The sequence below is a fragment of the Anomalospiza imberbis genome, chromosome 9 (assembly GCF_031753505.1).
Source record: "Anomalospiza imberbis isolate Cuckoo-Finch-1a 21T00152 chromosome 9, ASM3175350v1, whole genome shotgun sequence".
In the NCBI taxonomy this organism is placed as follows: domain Eukaryota; kingdom Metazoa; phylum Chordata; class Aves; order Passeriformes; family Viduidae; genus Anomalospiza; species Anomalospiza imberbis.
Window position 1 is genome coordinate 26219593 of NC_089689.1, and position 23716 is coordinate 26243308.

At 44.2% G+C, this 23716-nt stretch overlaps 1 protein-coding gene across 2 annotated transcripts in view; it reads right to left on the reverse strand.

Moving 5' to 3' along the window:
• Nucleotides 1-15080, reverse strand: part of LRP8 (LDL receptor related protein 8) — a 172247-nt gene extending 157167 nt beyond the window's left edge. The window contains exons 1-2 of one of the 2 annotated variants that reach the window (XM_068198794.1): nt 14914-15080; nt 13685-13804 (exon numbers count right to left, since the gene is read on the reverse strand). In XM_068198794.1, coding sequence (XP_068054895.1) covers nt 13685-13804; nt 14914-14983 — 190 coding nt within the window. In that variant the 5' untranslated portion in view covers nt 14984-15080. The remainder of the gene's footprint in view (nt 1-13684; nt 13805-14913) is intronic. The other variant, XM_068198793.1, reaches the window with a different exon arrangement.
• Nucleotides 15081-23716: the final 8636 nt, after the last annotated feature.

A 23716-nucleotide genomic window follows, 5' to 3' on the forward strand; every position in this document is an offset into this window, starting at 1 on the left:
GCGACAGACTGAATGGTCAATAAAATATGGATGGTTTCTGTTTTCATGGCTTGCCAATGGCAAGTCCTCACACAACATTGTAGCTGGGGGATGCATGAAATCAGGAATGGAATGAAGCTGTACTTTCACCCCTAAAACAGAATTAGAGCGCAGTTAATCCTCACTTGGAACAAAACAGTGGTCCAAGGCCAGAACTTGTAGCTCCACAATGATGCTCTATGCACTTCTGGAGGCTAAAAGAAAGACAGGATAATACCCTGGTGAAAACTGCTGCAGAAAACATTTTGTGAACACCAGGGGCCTGAAGCCATTGATTTTTGAGTTTGCAAAGCTTTCTTATTGTCAGTTGTGACTGTTAGTAACTATGAAGGAACAAAGATCCCTTGAAATATCACTTCAAACTCCTGTTTTATCCAGCATATTCCCATGCCAACACTGTTCCCCTCACCATTATTTCACAGGTTCACCTCAGGAGATAAAATGGACCTGAGGTGAAGCTCTGCCTGGCTGGTGAGGGTGGCCCTGTGGAGAAGCCCTGGCCAGCTCAGCTATGTGGGCACAGCCCTGTGCTCAGCAAAGCCAGCCAGGGCTCTTGACTCGGCAGGACCCCATGGACCACACAAATCCATCTCCTGTCAGCCCTTCTGGGCCCACAGCAGCTTTTCCAGCTAAGAGACATCAATCTCAACAGAACTACGCAGCAGGGAGAGGGTCAGGTGTGTGCTCTGAAGCTACAGGGCCAAGTTTTGTCAGCAATCTAAAATAACCAATCAGCATTTCCTCAGAGACTTTTGCAGCAGCAAGACCAGGCTGAGCCCTCACACAGACAAGATGTTTTCTGTCTTCAGCTTTCACCATCAGAGAATGGTGCTGTCCATAGATTAAAGTAATAAGGAACCCCCAGGAAACATCGCAATTAATTAGAACGGAACACGCAGCAAATATCTTCCCCAAATCCCAAGACACTCATCATTTAACATTTTGGATTCTAACAGTATGAGTGAAATGAGATCCTCCATCTTCCACTTCATATCCTAAGAAATACAGGATATATTCCACTTCATATCCACTTCATATCATAAGAAATATAACTCTCACACACAGAGTCCTAATAGGTATGAATCATCTCCTTCCCATCTACTGATGAGAATTTATCCAGTGTAAGACAGTGAAACCTCCATCATTCTTACATGTCAAAGTGCTGTAAAAATCTCTGCTATTATAAAAGCAGAGGAAAAAACCCAACACAATGGCAGATAATCCCAACTGATTACTGTAGAAAAGTGACATTTACACATGCCCTTTTTCTATGCAAAAGGTCAAGTTGATGCACCAAAATGCTTCATCTACAGGAAATTCACCCCCAGCCATTCCCAGAAAAGGTGATACAGCTCTCAGGTGTACCACAGTCACAAAAAACAGCCATAAATTAAATTAAGGGAATTCCAGTTTGTTGTTCTAGATTTCACCAGGTTTGTTTATTCCTCTCAGGAAACCTAATCCCACATGATTTCAGTAGAAACAAGTAGCAGGGAGAGAACCCTTTTCAAAAGCAACACAGCAAGATTCTGCCCTAAACCCCTTGCTGAATATGTTTCTAATGCCACATTCAAACTCACACTCCCCCACAGGAAGAAAAAAACACTTTTGTAGGAAGGGGGGAAATTAGGTCCTGTACTTGGCTGCCTTCCGCCCCCTCAGTGGTTTTCACTGCCAGAGAAGCATCTTTTTTGCATTCTAAAATTAACCCTGTGATATGATGACGAAGCCAGAGGAACATGGCTGAGAAAAGGAACCAGTAAGCAACAAAGATCACTGCTCAGCCCTTGTTATTATGGACAGTTCACTGACAGCTATCCAGCCTGCTTGGAAAAGGAAAGAAAGCAGTCTTCTAAAAGGATATTTTGGTTTCAGGTTTTCTTGAAACACTCCTCCAGTGTGCTGAGCAGGCAGGGATGAAGCTGCCAGGACAGGAGCCCCTAAACCAAGAACTCCGTAATGCCCAGCACAACCCTGACTCTTGCTGCAAGAATGCAGCATTTCCCAAGGTGCTGAATAACTCAGTCCTGACCTTGAAAGCTGGAGGATCAAAAGTGTTCAGTGACAGGCATGGCTTTTGCTCTGTGAACACACATCTCTCGGGGCACTGCTTGCCAGTGCACCTCACAGTGCCCAACAGCCCTGAACTGGAATCAACAGGAGGCAGGTGTGGAACGCCACATCAGCTCTGGAATCTCCAACACTTGTCACCCTGGCAGCCTCAACCTGCATTTCAGTCTCAAAATATAAAAATACTGTAAATTAAGAATTAGATCTGGGCAAAGTGAATTTAGCAGCTTCTTGCCAGCTGAAGTACAGCATTTGTGCAGGAATTATTAATCCTTTCTATGAACATTAGCACAAATAAAGGTTTGCAATATTCACATGGTTGCGTGCATAATCAAATGTGAAGAAATGCCTGCTGCTCTCAGCCAAGCTTTGCGGAGTCCCCTGTGATGCCTGAGCGAGGGAAGGCGCTAACAAAGGCTTTGTGCACTGCTGTTGAGGATGGGCACTCTGTGAAACACAGCCATGAGAATTAATGGCCAAACTCATGGGGAAAGACTGCAAGAGAGCAAGGCAGTAAGACACTGTGTGCAAGCCTGGGAAAGGTTCCATATTGCTCAGGCATGTGCTTGCCTACAACCATGGAGAAAAATTAAGTACATTATTTATCATTTCCCTCTAGAAAAGGGTGCCCCAGGATTTCTCCCCTGCTCTACACTCACTCTCTTTGAAGTGCCATGCCACAATTAGAGACCCTGCAGTCAAGAACTGGACAGATAAGATTCTTTTCAACACCGGTCAATGCAGCTTCTTAATCCTAATTTAACTTCAGGGATCAACAGGCACTGGCACCTTGGGCAAATACACATAACACATTATTTTATAAAAAACAGGACAAAATTTCTGTGTTAAAAGAGCTCTTGTGAAAAGGGAGGACAGAAATAATCCAGCAGAGAGCTTGAAGTAAAGCCATTTCAACACATCAATGTGATCCTGGCAGAGATTGGTCCAGAGGTTCCCTTCGAAACTCCTTATTTACCACCTGCCAAAGAGCAGTTCCCATATAGGGTTACCCCTCCTAAATCAGGCACCAAGCCCAGCTTGTGCAAACTTTAGTGTTGCACAATCTAAACTGTATCTTTGCTGTTCTACACGAGAAAGGAAGAAGGAAAAGAGTAATAAAATACACAATAAAAAATTAAGCTCCTTCAGTTATCTTTGTTCCTTTCAGAAAATGATAGGTTACTAATAATTTATGGAGGAATGGGTACACAGGTTCAGTAGCTCATGCTCAGATAACAGCACGGTATGGGCAGGAGGTGAAGGAGGCTTGAATGGAACTTAGAATGGGAAGAACCTCTTTAGCAAACTACAAGTCTGTGGTGTGCAGTCTCACACCTGGCAATTTTGGCCAGCTGAAGAAGTGGCTGCAGTGCTGTCTGTCTGTACACAAGCTATGCTTCAGGATACGTTGGAATGTACAAAAACAAAGTTCATTTTGGAACACAAAAATATTATGCTTCTCCTCAAACACCTGTATTTTCTGTGTCCAATACTAAATACAAGAAGTGAGACATTTGGAGCATTTCTTGCACTTGACAACACTAAAATTTTGAAACAGTGAGTTGTCTCAACACTGGGGATTTTCTGAATAGTTTACGAACAGTATATGACAAAAGTAAAGGCTAAATCATTGAGCAGTCATTTAATCCAAGGAACACGATTGTCTGTGTAAAACAACGTGATAATGGACCTGAAAAAAAGAAACTGGAGACTCTCTTCATGAGTCACTAATGTCCACAATGAGTTGCTAAATCACTCTAGAGCCTTGGGCAGAGGGCAACTTCCCCAAGCATCGATTTTCACGTCCCTAGTATTTAGCCCACTTTTATGGGGAGATTCATAGAAAGCTGAACTGCTAAGCAGCCATGGGTAACCAACATAACACAACCACACAAACAAGAATAGAAGCTCTGAGTTACAGAGGCAGAAGGTGCATTTCTTGGCCTACATCAGTCAGCTCTGACATTTGCTATCAAAGAAACTGGGCCATTTCTTTGTTTATAAGTAGATCTATAGATCAACTGTGACTCAGGATGAAAAGTCTACAGGAAGAGTTGTAAGTTTACATCCAAAATTCTTATTCTCAGTGCAAGTATATTCACTACTCCTGCTGGAGCTGATTTTTATGGTCTTAACAACTCCCTGGATCTCACAGAGTGCATCATATCTGGATGGAACACATCCACTAAATCCAGCAATGTTTACTGATATACAATCACGGCTCAAACAGCAAGCCAAGCAGCTGGTATCTATCGTGGGAGACTCATGCAACACATTTGGAAAGATGCCTACAACCTTACTCACCTAGATCAACAAAAACAGAAAAAAGACACCAAAGAAATTAGTCACATTAACTTCATACATGGAAAGCAAAGTCAGACAGAAAACCTCAACTGCGTGATGCACAGCAGGACAAAGACTTGGGATCAAACAAAAAGTTTAATACACCCCTTGAAATGAAGCAAAGTATCACCTCAGTGTACATCATACCACACATTACATATCAAGGAAGACAGAATGTAAAAATGTATAAAACAAGGCCAGTTAAACAAAATACAAAGTTAAAACCTGGAACTGGAGCTGTTATCCAAATGAGGTGTGCTCTGCTAATCTAATAACTCTTTACTATGTAAAGAGTTTACTGTCAGTTGTACACACCAGTTTCTTCAACAATTATTTAAATTGATAAATCTATGCTATATGCCACATGTAAAAGAAAAGAAGTCCTCAACAATGTAACATTTCAAATTTAACCAAAATCAAGACAAGATTTCCACCTATTACTATGAATTTTAAATACACACTTTCACCTCTTTCACTATTTTGCAAGTAAAAGAAATGACACCCATAGAAGATACAGAAACAAAGCTAGAACTCAAGAAAAAGATAAAGAAACTTACAGCAGACAAAATTCTCTCACAGGATGGACAAAATTCTGCAGCACTAATGAATTAGATTTTAAATAATATATCTACCTTTAAAAAGTAATCACAACAGCACAGAGAGCAGTTGCCAAAAAGAGCCCTTCTGGTTCTACAAGTACAGGACTGTGCTCCTGCTGCCATGGAAACCGAGTCCCTCACTGCTCTGGTCCTGGTACAGTGCCACACATGCTCTCAAGCATTTAATAAATATTAATAATGCATTAAATAATACTGAGGTATCAGAAACAGAACATCAAAGAAAAAAATTGGCAATAAAACTCACTTTACGTGGCTGCAGCCCAAAGGTTTGTAAGCCTTACTCCAAGCCAGCTATAAATCTCGTTCTCTCCTAGTTTCTAACACTTGCTCTTGGCATTAAGTGTGAGGTTAGACTGACTGCCAGGCTTAGCTTAGGCTGAAAAGAACCAGGAAACCTGGAGGAAAAACTGAAACCCTTCCACTTGTCCAACAGGTACCTCTGCAAGGAGCAGTTGTGGCTATTGAGCACTGGACTGGCAGGTAGGAGGCCTCACTTCTGTCCTTGGCTCGGCTGCTGACTCTTGCACAGCTGAGTCACTCTGGAGCAGAAGAGCTCTAACACCATTTATTCACCTCTTCATGAGGAAAAAAGCACAGGGCTGCCAGATCTGCCACAGCTCTGGGAAGAAAAGTAATGGGCCTTGCCAGGAACAGAAGCACAGTCTACCAGGGCATCATTACTATGGCAAGAAACAGGATGTCTCACCCTGAGAGACCATCAGTGACAGAGCTCACAACCCTGCTTTTACAATCTTCTGGCTTCTTGCATGTTAAAATCTAGCTTTTGAAAATATTTTAGTGTGCAAGGGTTTAGTTTTGTTTTTCAACTAGCTTACAGTATTAGTGTAACTTCTAAAGTCTAATCAGGATTTTATCACTTGCATTTCAGACAGAATTTTTCACAGAGTAGAAAATCTGCATTAATTTTATCACAGGGCCTTTTAGCCTTTCCCCCTCCCTTGTGGGTATCTAAATATTAATAATTTTAATGGAAAACAGAGAGTTAGAAAAACTACACTCAGCTTCTCCAACACTTCCTGCACATGCACCATAAAATAGTGAGGACTTCCCTTTGCATGGAAGCAGCTGTCTGCCCTGGGAGCAGAGCACACCAGAGCAGGCAGACTCCTTTTCTGCCAGGGACATGCTACTGCACAAGACAACAAGCAGCAGCCCAAATCTTCATCTCCACCACCCAAACACAACTTACTGACTTGTATTCCTGGGCGGAGGAAAAAAAGAAAGAACAGTGGACATCTTACAGCATTTTATAAGGCGGTCACAGAAGAGCAGAACTGAGTAACAGCATACTTTGGGAACATCTTTGAAATTACCAGGAAAAAGCTGCAAGAAAATGGGAAAGCTGTAGAGAAGAAAAGGAAAGAATAAAAGGACCAGAAGAACTTCATGCCAAATCAATTCTACCACAAATGCATCCATAACACATCATCAGTCTCTGAGGCACACCAAAGACACGGAAGATTTGTCAGTGAATTCAAAAAGCTGATGGTATTGAAAAGGCCAGCAGAAACAAAAGCTGGGTGTCTGCTGTATTAGAAACAGCTGAGGGAATCAATAATGGTTAGACATTTTCAGGTGTAACAGAGTGTTTAATGGTCCTTTAGGTGGACAATGGAGTCAAGAAAACTTATTATTTCTAGCACTGGCAATCTCTAAGTGTAGGTGTATCAAATAAATGTGTTCACCAACACATTACACTTGATTTCTCTGGTCTCACAATTGCAATTTGAATAAACTTCTGAACATTTTCAGATTAATATTAAATTATCCTAAGTATCTTCCACTCTTAAAATCAATCACTCAGAAATCACATCTCTAACCTCTGCTAAGCCTGTGTCTAGAACACTGCACACACAAGAGAACTGCTCTGCATTGACTTTCCATAGACTCACAGAATGGTTTGGGTTGGAAGGGACTCCAAAGACCATTAGTTCCAAACCCCCTGCCATGGGCAGGGACACCTTTCATTCAACCAGGCTGCTCAGAGTCCTAACCAGCCTGGCCTTGATCACTGCCAGGGATGGGGCAGCCACCGCTTCTTTATCTTTATACATTAAAATGCTCTGGATAAAGTTTACCTACCTTGGCTCAAAATGTAGAATATGCTTCTATCTGAAATGACAGCTCTGAGCTCTCTGATAAACAGACCGAGTCATGTTGGTTTTAACTGCAATTTCATAATTTCCTTCTTGAACTTAATCATTATATTCACCCTTCCCATTCTCCTTAACCTCAGGAAAGCTTTCCAGCCCACATCTCATTCCTGTAACTGTATCTAGAGTAACTCTTGTGCCTTCTTGCTGTAGAGCAGCAGCACTGCATAAAACCAAGTTCACTTCCCTCAGTAACCATAATGATCTCCATGGCTCTCCCACATACTCCAGTTCTCTCTTCTGCCTTTTCAGTGGTCCCATCTTGTGGAAACCCAGGGCAAGGGGGATACCCCCCTGTCTGTCCTGGGGTGCTCTGACTCCCAGGAAAACACTGACTTTGACCCTCATTCATGGAGAAGGCCTTCTAAGCCTCAAAGTAAACCAGAGATCACAAAAGTGTGAAACAGATTGTAGAGAGTAGTTATGTCACATAGTATTTAGTATGTCACATGGGTGAGAAATTTAGATTTTAGGATTTTTAGCATATTATAGATAGATGCAACATGGAGGATGCAGGGTGTTGTCTCAAGTTCCTTTACTTTTTCTTCTTCTTCCTTCTTCTTCTTGGGTTTGGGTAGTATCTTGTAATTGGACAGAAAAATCCGCACTGCGGACCTTTAGGGGTCAGTTATAGGGTTAGAAAGGGAAATAATCTCGGTGTCACTTCTTAATTGGGTAGTTTACTTTTATATTACACTTAAAAAGGCCTTGTGGCACGAGTTTGTTAGCCATTTTGTGCTGTTTTCACACATGTAAGGTCTGAGTGCAGACAGTGTGCTGAAGTCTTGATAAGGTAACAATAAAACAAGAACTTGAAGATGGAGAAAGTCCTGTGCGTCTGCTGTTCCTAACAAAGAACTGCTTCAAGAGGGTTTTCCCCTGCCAGGGGAGCCCTCAGGGAGTTACCCAACGTGGGGCCCACAAACTCACACCATCTCAGTTCTCTCTTTCTTTCCTAGACCATAAGCAGAAGGGATAGAAAATCACCACCTTCTGGAAAGCAGTCTGCATCTAGACAGCTTCATAAATAAAACTGCTCAATAAAATGTGGCAGGAAATAGGGAAATGGAGAAAGGCATGTGATTTTGTACATAAATGTTGCAGCAGGTTGCACTAACAGGGAAGATAATCCAGACACCAAAAACATGCAAGTTAGTTTTTTCAGAGTAGACAACAAGAATATAATGAAAAATTAAGATAAATGAATAAAAGCATTCACTGCGGAACACAAGAAGTCAGTAAACTGGCTTTGAGCCTAAGCTGGACATGAGTCCAGTGCAGACCAGAACAAGCAGGCAGCAGCCACACAGAAAAGCAAACAAGTCCAGCCTCTCAACACCAGTCTTCCTAGTGCTTCCAGTTTTGGGATAAGCATGCAAGCTGGCCACACAACACAGTTAAAATGTCACTGACACAATCAAGAGCATATGACCGTGCATAAGTCAAGGAGCCCTGAAACTGCATGGTGATGTGCACAGGATCTCCAGGGGGGCAGGCAGCAATCACTCAGCATACAGGACACTGGCTCAATATGAAAAGGAAAGAAAAACTGAAGCAATGCATAACAGAGGACAAAAAGTTATCAAATACATGTGGCATTGTGAGTGCCTACTTTGTCTCTTGGTCACGCCCCAAAACTTGCAAGCCTGGCACACCATTACACTCCTGCACTTCAAAGCCACCCAGACCATACTTAACTCTGCACAGGATCCAGAATTCAGTTTTCAAATGGGCTTTTTGATATGTTTTTACTCCCAAATTCCAGCTCTAGTGAAACCTAAACTGAAAAGCACAGAGACCATGAGGCTGCTTCCTAGGCTTCCACACAGGCAGCAGGAGTCAAACTCTGCAGACTCTCCGTACAAAGCCAGTGGAAGAAGAGTCGCCCTCCTTCCTCCCAGCTGCAAAGAAAATTGTCTCAGCTACACAGCCACCAGGCAGGCAAGGGCTGAGGCAGGGGAGGTTTGCTGATGCCACATGTTTTATCCTGCATTCTGGACACATGGGAACAGGTTTTGAAACAATGACTCCCTTCAGGCTGCATCTCATACCTGAGGCAGCCTCAACCCCGTCTGTAAAATATTCCAATGACCAGTCAGTCCGCATCAGCAAGCAACACTACAGAAAGGATACCAGTGCTAAGGTGGAAAATGGAACTTTAAACAAGAAATAGTAATTCTGCATTTGGCTGTGTCCCCCTGCAGGCAGGTATTACAAAGCTGAAATGATCCTGCAGCTTCTGCTTAATTTTAGGAAACGGGTTAAGCTACTGATTGCTTTTTGCAACTATACTCTTTGCCACATTTAGTGTTTATTCAACAGTGAAACATTTAAGCAGAGGTCCTCCAGTCTCTTTCACACACACTCACATCTGGGTTAAGATAAATCATACTTACATCATAAAAATAAAATCAAACAGCTATCAAAGTAAGAGCTCCTATTTTGCATCAAATATATTGCGTCTGGCAGCTGTTTGCAAGGTCTTCCTTGTTTTCTGCTGGCTACAATGGCAAGCAGGAATAAACTTGTAAAGCTGGGGGAAAAGCCTCCAAGAGCCAATCCCCCTTCAGAACAACACTCTGGGATTTTCCCTTCTGGGTGACGTGTCAGACAGCAGCAGCACCCTGGACACGCAGCACACGCATCCCTAGTCTGACCTGGCTTTGCAGCCTCCACCTTTCCTGAGGGAGACACAGAAAAAAAGTCAGTATCCCACATTCTGAATACCTCAGCAAATAATGTTTTTGCTAAAACACTGTGCCTCAGAAAATGGACATTTTTCTCACTTTAAAAGTAGCTTTGATGTTTTATAAAGTTGCTGCTGTACAATTACAAAAAATGTCTCAATGCAGACTGTGCATCTGCAAGCATTGTCTGAAATAAGCTTGTAAGAGTCTTTACAGCGTTCCTGAAGAGGAAAACGTATCACAGGGAAGGACTAAAATGCATCTACAGAAATCATGTTCAGAACTGCCCTGGGGCCCTGTCCTCATCGTATGGACCACGTTTAGTGCAGATCGTGGCATTGCCAGCTCTAACTTGTGACTGGGATTTTGTTTTTCCAGACCTACAACGACTGGACTGAGCCCAAGCAAAACCTTTTGCATAGAGCAGAACAAATAGTTTTAGGACAGGTTAAAACTCTGCAATAGGTATCCAAGATTTCTAATTCCAGGGTTTACAGCTTGATTTCCCCAGCAATCTAAACAATGTAATTTCCACTGTTTTTCTCTCTGGAGTTTAGTTTCCTTTCCATAGATACATTTTAAGGAACACATCTACTCCCTTTTTATTTTCCTTTCCTCAAAATGGTATAACTTCTGAAAACATGACAACAAAAAGGCATCTTCATATTTAGGCAATCTGTTTACTGCTTTATTTTTATATATTTCTACAATGCACACACATTAGTGTCTCCTCCTTCTCTCTTGTTAACACTTCACAAGTCATGTACCTACACACAAACGAGCACCATCTCCTCCCTTCCTGGCAGCCTCCTTGGCTACCGCTCTTTTGCTAGCCCAGAAACCCTGTCCTGGATAAACTTAACACACCGTAAAAACTAGTGCTGCCTTCATGACCAATGCTTGCTATATTAACTCACACGTCAGTTCTATGATAGAGAAGTTGAACTACCAGCCACGACAGAAAAGGATTACTCAGTGGAAAACAAATGCCAAGGATGCAATACACTTGGATTATTGAAACATTCTCCTTAGAATTTAAAACATTATGCCAGCAAATCATGGGGGCACAGAGGATGGGGGGAAACGGGGACAGACATGAGACAGAACACAAAGGGACACAAATAAAAACAAACAAATAAAAATTCAGTGTTGCGCAAAGACGATTTCTAGTAGGAAGCCCATAGAGTCCTGCCAAAAAAAAAAATCAACTCTTTCCAACTATGTAAGATACTCTTGGTTACAAAATTTTCCAGTGTATTAGATTGTCTACCACGAGGGATTGGTTTCACAAACCAATTCTTCACACAGATAAAGATCATCCTGTCTCTTCACAAAGGGAGAATATACACAAGCAGCAATGAGCTATTACAAATATATTATCAGCTCTGGGAAAAAGGATCATCAAGTAATTACAGAGGTTATCAGGGTCCTTATCGGTACTCCACTGCCAGCAGGCTACCTGCATATTCATTTCCTTCTCCATCACCACTCTGGCATGCTGAGTTTTCCAGAATAGTTTCTTCTATTGCATATGTTCATAAAATAGTTTTTAAATACATATCTGTTTATTACAGCAGTGATAACAGAGGCGGTATCTAGAAGTGAAAACATGGAATGTATTTTTTCACCCAGTGAGTAGAACTCCAAACATTCCATATGCTGAAAAGCAGTATGCACTTTCAAAATAAAACAGTGTTCAGAACAATTTAAGTGAGAAAAATGTGCATGACAAATGTAATTTTTGTCTTTCAGCCTGCTTGAAGAAGCAACTGCAAAGTCTCTCTATATATGAGCTAAATTAACAGTCCATGAGGCAATTTCTGTAGTCTGATTCCCAATCAATAATAAATGCCAAATTCAGATTAAAGTGAAGAACATATTTTTACCACCCCCAAACCCAACAACTATATAATCCCTCTGAAATAAACCTAAATCAGATGCAATAAGCATTCTAACACAGCACAATCCACACTGAGCCGATGTTCAACAGCACGTTGATCTATACTCTCTCTCTCTTCTGACACAGCGCTCAGAGGGCTGATCATAAAGAACAGGAGAAAATAAAAAAGCAGCCCAGATACCGAACCCCTCACTCATGCAGGGCAAGAGCTCAGGACACAAACCTACTCCTCAGTGTTGAGTGCAGGATCCAGAATCCTTTCAAGATGCTCCCTCCAGCCACAATCCCAGCCTCTGAAAAGCAGCTCCAAAAGCACTGCCCACACGTCACCTGCAGCTCACCAAGCCTTTGTACCACAGTGCACAGAGGTTTTAAATAGAAGGCTTCAAGAACACCATTACATACCTGCTCAGAGATTCCCAGTGCTTCCACAGATTAGTGTCTCTCTTGGGAAACAGACACTTCTGAGAAAACTTTCTCAGTTATGGATACACAGCAGTCTATGGTAGTTCTCAGTCACCCCCAGCTTCCCCAAGTTATCTGCCATTTGAAACATTCCACATCTAAGTTATGTCTAACATTGCCATTATAATTCCTGTAAAAGCCATTTCTATATCTCAATTAATGCTGCTAACTCTCCAGATCATTAAAAAATCACACATAAAGCCAATCAAGTCTCCTGAATAAAGACAGCAACCAGAAAGAAATGTTATGGGGTGTTCACAGGGAATGTCTTCTTATAATTTAAGAGTTTGGGAATGCCTGCTTGCCTTAAACTAATCTACTTAGACTTCATTCTGAATATCGCCTGACACAGACTTATAGGTGAAGATGTTAACAAGGAAATCACATATGGAAAAACACATAACCAGTGACCTTTCTTTTTGTGATGTATTCACTGGGTCTGTGAGCTTTGAAGCATTTACTCACTGAATGCACATTCAGTGCCTATTCTTCTACAGAGATAATTCAAGAGTTGTGGTACTTGCTACAATATTTGCAATTTTAAACTCCAAATTACAGACACTTGTCTTCAAGATTTAGGCTCTGTAATTTCTTTTACAGATGCTTCTTACACTCCATGGCTGAGACAAATTCTCCCAGGCTATCAGAAGCTGTAAGCAAAATAACAGCCAAGTTATAACAGCACAACCCTACCAACTACCCAGAGTTTATGGGTTTCCACTGATATGCACCAGGGCCACACCACAGGAGAAGGAACGAGTGCCATTTTCTCAGGATTGGAATTACAGATCTTGCTGTCTCTTCCCTTACACTATGAAGGAATTAGTGTAACATGGCTGACAATGCCAAGCCAAGCAGTGCTACTTGTTTATCTGCCTTGTCACCCTGACTGCAAACATATTTAAACACAAGATTGACACCCGCCCCACGTCTTGTAGGATGATTATGAGTAAGCAACATTTCACATGAGCACCTGTCACTCGCCCTAAGCACGGGCTCTTCCGGGATTTAACATCTCTCCCAGATGCCCCGAGGACACAAACTGCGCTGTTCCTTTTAGGTGCCCTGAGCAGAGACGTTGCTGGAGGCGAGGGGACAGGCAGAGGGAGGGCAGGGAGCTGCCAGGTGACGGCTGCCGCCGGACTCGCGCTGCCGCACGGCGCTCCGGGTGTCCCGGCCGGGCCGGGCCGGGCCGGGCCGGGCGAGCCGGCAGCGAGGAGCCGCTGCCCCGCGGCGCCGCGTCACGGATCTGCTGCTCCCGGCAGCCAATCGGCGCCGCGGCCGGGGACGGCGCGACTTCATTCATTCATAAAAAAAGAGGCGCAGCGCAGCTGGGAAGCGCGCCCTTCCCGGCACCCCCGCCCCGTGCGGGGCACGGATACTCACGGCAATCCGCCTCGTCGCTGTTATCCGAGCAGTCGTCGTCCTCGTCGCATTTCCAGATGGCGGGGATGCACCGCTCATTCCGGCACTGGAACTGGTTCTCCTCGCACTCCTTGACGGCGCCTGCGAGACACGGGGCCGCGCCTGGGTCAGCGGGGCGCGCTCCCACGGCCGGGCGGCGGGGGCATCCCGGGGCCGCCCCGCCGCCCGGCCCGGCCGCGGACAACCCGGGCAAGGCGCCGGGAGCCGCCGCCGGCCGGGACTGGGCTCGCCAGGGCACAGCGGCTCGGTGCGGGGCCGGGACTGGGCTCGCCAGGGCACAGCGGCTCAATGCGGGGCCGGGACTGGGCTCGCCAGGGCACAGCGGCTCAATGCGGGGCCGGGACTGGGCTCGCCAGGGCACAGCGGCTCAATGCGGGGCCGGGACTGGGCTCGCCAGGGCACAGCGGCTCGGTGCGGGGCCGGGACTGGGCTCGCCAGGGCACAGCGGCTCGGTGCGGGGCCGGGACTGGGCTCGCCAGGGCACAGCGGCTCGGTGCGGGGTCGGGACTGGGCTCGCCAGGGCACAGCGGCTCGGTGCGGTGCTGGGGGAGATGAGGCTCCGCGGGAGCACGGCGGCGATTCCGAAGCTGCTTTGTGCAAGGATAAAAGGGGCCATTCCCGTGTTTTCCCGCATTGTTTTAAAGGCGGAGGGAAAAGGAGCCTGGGAATAGAAGATGGTTAAACCCGAAACACAACAGACAAAGAAAAATTATAAAGCGCAGTGATGCTGGGACCTCCTGCATATCCGTTGCCGGGGCAAAACGCACCGATACCTGGGGACGCGGGGCCGAAAAGGCACCGGCGCCGTCCCGGGAAAAGGGACCTGACCCAACTAAAGTTGAGGGCGGGGGGAGAACGGAGCAAATCTGCTTTGCAGACTCGGTGCCGCGCTGCTCTGATGAGGCACAAATCCCCTCTGAAAGGGATTAAAGGTGGCAGCTCCTGTCACCAGCTCTCGGGCTGCATTCGCCCGCTGAAGAGCGTGCCCGGCCCCGGCAGGTCGCAACCCCCGAGCGTGCCCAGCCCTCCGCAGGTCCCAAACCCCGCGCAGGGCACCGGGGCGAGCGGCCATCCGCGGCCGCACATCCCGGGCTGCCTGTACCGGCAGGACGCTCGTTCCCTCCCCGGCAGCGCTGAGGCCGGGGGACCCCGGCGCTGAGGGAGAGCGGCCGTACCGCGCCGTACCTCACCTTTGCCGAGGTGCAGCTTGAGCAGCAGCAGCTGGAGGAGCAGCAGCCGGGCGAGCGCTGGCCGGCACATGGTGCTCGCTCCCTCCCTCCCTCGGTGGCAGCGCGCCGTGTGCGGGGTGCGCGCAGCCGGCGCGCCGCTCGCTGCCCGCCCCGTGCCGACTGCGGCCGGCGCCGCCCCCGCCCCGCCCCGCCGCGCCGCCGCCGCCGCCGTGACGCGCCCCGCTGGGCGGGCCCCGCGCGGCTCGGCCCCGCAGAGCGCGGCCGCCGCCGGCATCCCGCCTCCCGCAGGAGCACCGGAGGGACACCTGCGGGACACCCCCCGCGGCCACCGAAAGGAGGCCCCGCAGATGGCACGGCCGCGCGTTCCCAGGCCGGGCTGGTCACCCTGGAGCTCTCGCTGGGATAGGCGGGCCTGGGCCCTGCTGGGTCAGGCCTTCAGGTCCTGATCCTCCCTCGGTGGGCCCTGTTACAATGACAGCCTCATTCACGATCTTAATTTTATTAAGCCAGTTAAACACGCGGGCTCCTTTAAATGGCCTCGAGTCACAAACTGTGTGCTCTCATTACTTCAGATCTCCCACTGAGGAGTTTCATTATGACCATACTGATGTGGTCATCTCCACTTAATTGTATTAAAATTAGTGAAACGAGTACCAAGTATGCTAAAGGTGGGCACCTCTCTTCGCAGGGATTGTTTACCCTTTCTACTGCCTAAGCACATGCGGTCTGATCAGTAATAACAAATGGTTTCCAAGCTATCAGGGGCCTGATTTATCACTCCATTTGCATGGTGCTGATGAGAAAGCAGTCCACTGTCTTTAATTAACATCGCAACCTTCTTCATACAGTCAGGATTAACAGTATTCCAGTAATCGTATTATGAGAAGATACTTTTCAAGAGTAACTTGAATCTATCGTCACAACAGAATTAACATGATTATATGTGGAGTGTCATTAAAAAAATTAAATCGAGCACTAATTTTACATAAACCAATGTAACAAAGCTTTTCCGTTTCAAAGCCTGAAATGCCATTGACTTAAGAACTAGGCTGCCATTTCAAAGTGTACCTGTGTCTTTAACAAAAATTTTGCAAGTCATTAGTCAGCAGTGTCACTAATGCGTTTGAATCATGTGAAGAGAAGAGCTAATCATTGAGCTATTCCACTGGCAGCTTATGGAGTATTAACAATTTATTCAAGCCTGTTTGAACAATTTTCAGCGTGAGAAATGTAGCACATATTTGTGTTGGCTGCATCAATATGATAGATTACAACAATTGCTTAAAGCAAATGAGGTATTTATAATACATTAGGTCAAATTTCTCTTTTTTAAATGTGTCAAAACACAGATTAATAAAGCTACTGTAATTCATGGCCCCATTCTTCTCTTCTGTAAGTTAGTTTATTAGTTTAAATTGGAAGTGGCTCCAAAGGCAATAATGAAGCTATCTGATACAAAACAGGTGTGAGTGTGCAGAGCATCAGTCACAGCAATGATCTGCTCTGATTCCTACTGGAATTTTGTTTCATTAAAAAAACCAACCAAACAGGTGTTTTGGCCTGAATGCTTCTCATAGGAAACAACACTAAGGAGATTTTTTTTGAGTGAACTTCTCTGGTGACACCTGAGCAGCAGCAATTTCAAGAGCCTTCACTAACTAGCCATTGTAGGGGCTACTGGTAGCCTAGTACCATCTTGTGGACATATGTGTCTCTGAGGAATTGCAGAGGCAAGAAGGAAACTGGAGGTGCTATGGGAGAAGTAGATTGGGCAAAGGAAGGCATTTGGTATGAAAGAGAAATGAAATATAATTTCATCCATCATGTTCCAGTAGTTAAGACTGTTAATTTACCTTTTCATTACCTTTGTGGTTTATTGCTTCTAGATGGTCACACACCACTGCACATTAAACAACAAATCACAGATCAGACACCCACTAACAGAGCAAGGGGGTACATCAAAACAGTGAAATGTTCTTTCTAAAAAGCTCCATCAACCAGCTCTCTGTTGTCATCCATACAATTCCTTTCACCTATTTTACACATTATTTTTATAGCTCATTTTTTTCTTAACACAGAACCCAGGCCTTGTTTCCATATTTACATTTTTCAATGATTGGTCCCTTAGATCCATACATTTCTCATGCTAACTGCAGCTTATACAGCAGAGCAGTCTCTTGTCAGGATGAATGTCTTGTCAGGATTCTCATCGGAGAAGACTCTTGTCAGGATGAATAACTGAACCCCTATACCCTGGATTTTCTGCAGGCTTGTATTCATACACCACATTCTTTACTCCCCCAGGTGTGCAGCTATGCATCCTCCCAATCAGAGTGGGAATCGAATCGTTCAGAAGCATGGGAAAAGTGATGCACCAAACTTATTTTAATGGAAGTTTCTCTGGTATGTCCAGCTTTTGCCCACTGCATGTACACTTTTCCTGGTTGTGCAGAACACCACTACACAGGTTCAGATCAGGAGTCCATCTTGAGCAATGTGTTCCAGGCATTCACACCTGGTCTGCAATGTATGTGCAATGCCCAGGAGCATTTCAGTGTCCACATGACAGCCAAGAGGCCACAGAGTAGCTGTGCAAGATGAGATGACCCAATGCCCTCCACCCTGACTTAGAGAAAGGCACCAGATTTCACCGAATTTAACACCGGGAGCCTGGGTGCGATGGTGCCGTCAGAGCAGAGTCCCTGCTTTTTTACTCACACTCACAGTCAGGAATGTCAAGAAGCTGAGCACCTCCCCTGCCCTGTGACCACTACTGGGGAGCAGCCCCGAGTGAAGAGAGCTCTCAGGAATGGAACAATGACTGGTGCTTCATTGATTTGTCAATAAAATCTTTGCTAAATGCAAAAAAAAATACAATGACAGACTCCGAGGGAAGACAAACGAGGAAAACTGGCAAACTCTTCAAACTATAGGGACCAAATTGCTGAGATATTTGTGCTACTGCCCCATCTCCCTTTTCTTCAAAACGATTTAATGTCTTTCTACAATATATTTCTTTCTTCTTTCAAATGGACATTTAAAAACCTGTTCTCCTCTATTTGTATAATAACCTTTGAAAATATGCCCTGTCCATTAGGCTGACTTTTTCAGTCTTGTCTTTCAACTAGACAATCCTTCAATCCCGTCACAGCTTTTAGATATGCTAATGTAATATGTTTTGCAAAAAGATATTTAAATGAAACCTTTTAACTAAAGTTAGCTGAACCAATGCACTAGCAACCACATCCCTTAAACTGCCAGCTGATGTGTTAGTGCCCACAATACTATTTACATTTTAAAGTAACATTTTCTTGCCAAAACCACTGTGAGTTTTCAGCTATATGTAGTATTGTATATTACATTTAAAACTAAAAATTTATTTTCTGCTGCTTCTACTGAGGCACAAAACACACCACAAGCCCAGCAGAGCATAAATACGGGTTCATTTCTGATCAGGACTTGTCCTTCAGATTCTTACACAGCTCCTGTTTTTTACCTGCTGTGTTCAAAATAACCAACAGTTTTCACAGCCTTCCTTTCTACTTTTGGGATTCACAAACTCACTTTTGTTTGTGCATTGTTTAATGATCTGCTTTAAAATGTTTTACTTACTGTGTTTATCTGTTAAGATGCTTTTTGCTTTTGGTGAATTTCTTTAAAATCTGCCCATTTTAAACTGCACAGAAACGTTTCTTCTAAATTTCCTCTTTTCATAGTTTCCCTAGACTGATTTCCAATTTTCCCAATCTAATTTCCTTAAATCCTTCCACTCCTGTCCAGGTGGCTGTAGGAATTTTCCTTAACTCATGCATTTAACCACATTCACTGTAGCATCAGTGGTCATTAACATTTCACCCTCCAGCCCTGTGGCCATTCTCATCTGTCTCTTTCCAAGGGCACTTTAATGACAGGTGATATTACTTTTCATTTGCACAAATCCATTTCTGCTTGTGTGAAAGCAAGTTAGGGCTCTTAATTCTTTAGTTTGTGGGGTTTTTTTTCTTATTTTTTCAATTCATATCTTTATTTGTATTTGACTAAATGGTGTCTCTTTGATCTCCTTTTTCTATGCTTTTATTTTTGGAACTTTCATTGTTTAAAAATGCTTTGTTCAATGTCTTCTATAATCTCCTTTGTTTCTTGGCTTAATTTTATTCTCTTTTAACTTCAGTTTCTTTACAGAGAACTCCAATCCCCTAAGTCAGCTGTTTGCTGGTTTGCTTTTCATATTTCTAACTTAAATGCATGCTCTGTACTTCTTTGCCTGTTGGATGCACCTTCCCTTTTCAGATTTTAGGAGCCTTTCACAGCCATCATGACTTCTCTTATTTCATGTCTAAAAGGTCAGTTTAAGCACCTTAGCATGCTCCAGGTCATCTAATGATATCCTTATTTATAGTTAGCTCATGGCCTAGTAAAGAAAGGAGGACACAATCAGATTTTCAAACTACAAGCCCCATCAGTTTGTCATCCAAGAATTGCATTTCCTGCAAGCCAGAATCTCTCACTTCCACAGCCATAATTATTCTTTGTCCTAAAACCCACTGCTCCTTTATTCAAGCATATGTAGCAGTGTGATATAGCACTGCCACACTGCTGGCCAAATAAAATCTCAGGGGCACTTCTTGTCCAGGTGTGAGACTGCAGCATTTAGTGACCAAAGCTTCCACTGAAATGTAAAACACGCAACAACCACATTTACACGCAAACAGATAACGGTCCCTACCTCACACTCATGGATTACTGTCTTCAGGGCAATTCCGAATTACAACCATTCCCTTAAATTTTACGTAAAACTGCAACCCTGCAACCCAGGTTAGTCCTCTTTAAGTAGCAGCTCCTGGTTCTCCTCGGCAAACCAACTGCAGCATCACCCAGCAGCCTGCAGCACTACCCTGGCCATGCAAAAGCAGCTGGGAAGAACTCCCTGGGAACAGCTGCCTGCAGAGCCCTGCCCCATCACACCACTTTTCCAGTATGGCATCAAATCCATCTCCTTCCACTTCATGCTCTCATTCCTGCCTCTCTATAGCAATTCTTTCAAGGGAGTATGGGGAAGGTAAGAGATGCTTTGAAGTCCGTTGGTAAAGTTTTTATTCAGCTAGAGAGGAGTTAACACAGAACTGCCATTCTTTCCCACCCCAAGGTTGAACACCGTGCCACAGCAGTATCCCTGGAAAATGGATCTCTGAGTGCAAGCAAACCACCTCTATAGGGACCGTTCCCATTAATTTTAATGAGTATAAGAATCAAGGTACCAAAGAGGAAAAAAAAGTGAGGATTAGGTGTCTGGCACCTCATTTTGCATGCCAGAGGAGCACTGCTATAGAGTGCTCTGCTCTTTGCTGTTGTACAGTGACAAATCACTGTGAAAGCTGACAAAAATGCAGACTTGAGGCCACAGTTCGTAACAAGTACAGTGGGATTTTTTCAAGAGGTCTCACTTCAAACTGTTCATCCTATTACTACTAACAAAGGAATCGTGAATTGGAGCAATACTGAAGTTGACAGTGTCTCGTGTAGCTCTACAGTGACCATATACCAGTGCTGTAAAGCAGCAGATTAGTACCACAGCCTGCCCTTTCCTCTGTGGCTCCCAAAGGGCTTAGACACAAACAGGGAAAAACTAGGAGCAGCACCGAGACTGGATTAGATTTTTTTCCTGTTAAAATAACCCTGCTAGCTAGATGCTTGCTTTGTTTTTCTCCCACACCTTATATGTTCAGGCTCCAGTGCTGCAAAGTGGTGTTTTGTGTGTGAATGGCAGAAGAGGAGACAAGGTCTGGTTCTGTGAGGTGCCAAAGTCCCTCAGCTCCCAGCAGCCCTCTGGAAAACTCTGAGCATCTTGAAGGCTCACAGAGAAATTATTTTAGCATTAATTACAACATCAATGAGAAAATAATACCCAAATGGGAATTTAGGATGATGTCTGTGTGGAATGTTTCTCATTATTTTGGTATGGATTCTGTATGACAGCAGAACACTTTAAAACCCATCTTGCTTTCAAGCTTGTGCTGGATCTATTGCCTTCGTGCTAAAGCAGCGGGCACAGTCTGTCATCCAATTTGTGAATTCTCTTAGCTGCTTGACAAGGATGTCTTTCTTTATGAAAGATTATGAACCCAATATTTGTTTCCCTTTTTAAAGTGAAAACTCATTAAAAGCAAATTTTTCAAGGTTGGATTCAGAATGGTTTTTTTCCTTGCTTTCTCTTTCAATTCACTAGCTTGAATTTAATAATCTTTTTAAGCTATCCCATTAAATATTGCCATCTAATCACTTTCAGTTCTTGAATGATGAGAAAATGAATGGAGATTTGAGCATTACCAAAAGATATGAGCTTGGTTAGAGGGAAATGATTTGTTTTTCAGAGTGGATAAAAATCAAATTAGCTTTTAAAATCCCCCCAAAAAGAGGAAGGGAGAAGGGGAAGAAAAGGGAAACACCAGAAGATCTATTTTAAGGATAGAAAAATAATCCAATTATCATCTTGCAAATGTGGGCCCAGTTTCAAATATGTCCTCACTTTCCATGGTGATTTGCTTAGTCAATGCTAACATTCTTCTGGCAGTCTCTGTGCTTCACTATGCTCTAGCTTCACTAGAGACACTGGAATCATGCAATGCAGCCTTAGTCCTCTATGTTTGAGGAGAGTCATCAGTGCAACTGAGTTGTGAAAAACTGGTTTCATTGAAGCTGAGAAACCTTTTCTCACAAATGTCAGGACAGAGCTCAGGCCATGTGCAGAATCCATGTGTTCTGAGTTACAGACATAACTCCAGCACTCCCAGAGCCACAGCTCTTTTCAACAAAGTTTCAGAAAACATGTCTTTTCAGATTCCCTGCCTGTACACCAAGTTGAAACAACAGCAGTTGATGGATCAGTCCCTGTGGCATTTTGTCATATCACATAAAGCATCTAGTGATAGATGCACTTCAGAATAACATGTCCTAGAGATGAATTTCTAGAAGCATAAAACAGCGCTCCTCTTACCCTTTCCAGTACACCCTTCAAAATGTTGTCCCCATCCCCAATTCTTTCACCAAAGGCGAAGGTTTCTCTCAGATCCACAGATGTTATGTTCTAACCAGATAGATCAAGATAGAAAGGTTACCAGCATATACATACCTGTAGTCTAAACTAACCTACCAATGCAGCTGGTCCTGGATTTGCTGCCTTCTTGGGCTCCAGCCCTGCCTTCTCCTGTGGCTGTGGTGAAGCCCAGTAGTGATACATTGGTAGATCTGCTCAGTTCCTGTTAGACTCGCAGTTTGAACTTCCACAAGCACTTTCCACAGCACTTCAAAGCACTGTGATTTTTCCTTGTGAGAATCCTGCTCATATCACAGAATATCCTGAGCTGGAAGGGACCCACAAGGATCATTGAGTCCAACTCTGAAGTGAATGGTCCATACAGAGATCGACCCCATGACCTTGGCATTATCGGCACCCTGCTCTGACCAGCCAAGCTAATCTATTGTCTCCAAAAGACCTCTTCTACTTTTAACTTCCACTTTAGAAAGCTGAAACATGTCCAAACTAATCTCAGAACTCCTATTTTTTAAAGTAACTTCTCTGTTGCAATACAAGCTGTGACAGTAGTAGGACTGCTGGATACTTGTTGTCTACTGGTTTTGATCCTTGCACAGGAGCCCACAATGCCCAGGAGAGCAACACCAGGCCAGCACAAAGCACTGGAGGAGAGCTCTGAAGGGCTGCAGCCAGTGTCACAGCCCTGCTCAGCTGCAAGTTCCTTTCCCCTGGAAATTATAAATTCTGTGGCCAGATTGGGTTAAGGAAACTGATTTAGAGGACTAGGACTCCAGTCATGGACACACTCACCTGCTAATGGCACAGGCCTCAAGCACTAATAGAGGCTCCCAAAACACACGAGAAGTTGGTGTAGTTTACCTGAAACTTAATTTGGGAACTAGATCGTTTCTCTTACCATCACAAAGCAAGCAGTGGACAAATTCAGATGTTCCCACCCAAATGTTTGGGATCTGTTTTGATTTAATACTAACCAACCATGTGAGCCCCAAAAACGTGGCATGGTGTTTTGTTTCTCATAATTCAGTGTAGACCAACACCTGCTTTCAGTCCAAAAGTGAAACTTCTATTCAGCAAATTACCCAGCCACCACAAAGGCACAGAGGGAAGTAAAGACCACATCCCTTTGTACAGGTTCACAATCTTATCTTTGCCTTGCCAAAACAAAATCAATAGAACAAAACACCAAGATTTGGGCCTTTTATTAATCATTTGACACCTAAAGTCTATAAATTCATTTCCCCATTTCATTCCTTTATTTATCCTGCTGCTCTGAAAGTCTTGAAAGGACAATGAAAATTGGCCTGACTCTGGCTCTCCCAGTCAAATAAAGCTGGCATGGACATGGAATTACACTCAGCCACCCACCCACACAATTTTAGCTTCCCAGCCATCAAAGCACAATCAAAACTGCATTTTCCTGACTGTCAGTTTCTCTATACATTTTTTAGAGCACAGATGTAATAGGTTTTACAGGGAGTCCCTTTGATTCATGCCAGCCTTGCACATTCTCATTCTACCCCTAATCTCTCCTTTGTGGCACGCGGGCTTGGAGCGGTGGGCATGGATCCCAGCGGACACTGATTACCATCCAAATTCCCTTTTGGAAATGATCCCATCTGGCAACTGCAGAACCCAAGGCTTCGACCCTCAACCATTGTTCTTCTGCAAAATGAGCAGATTCAACTTTATTGCAGATTAAACATTTGCTGTATTTTATGTTTAAAGCTAATTCCAAGTTCTATGTCAAAA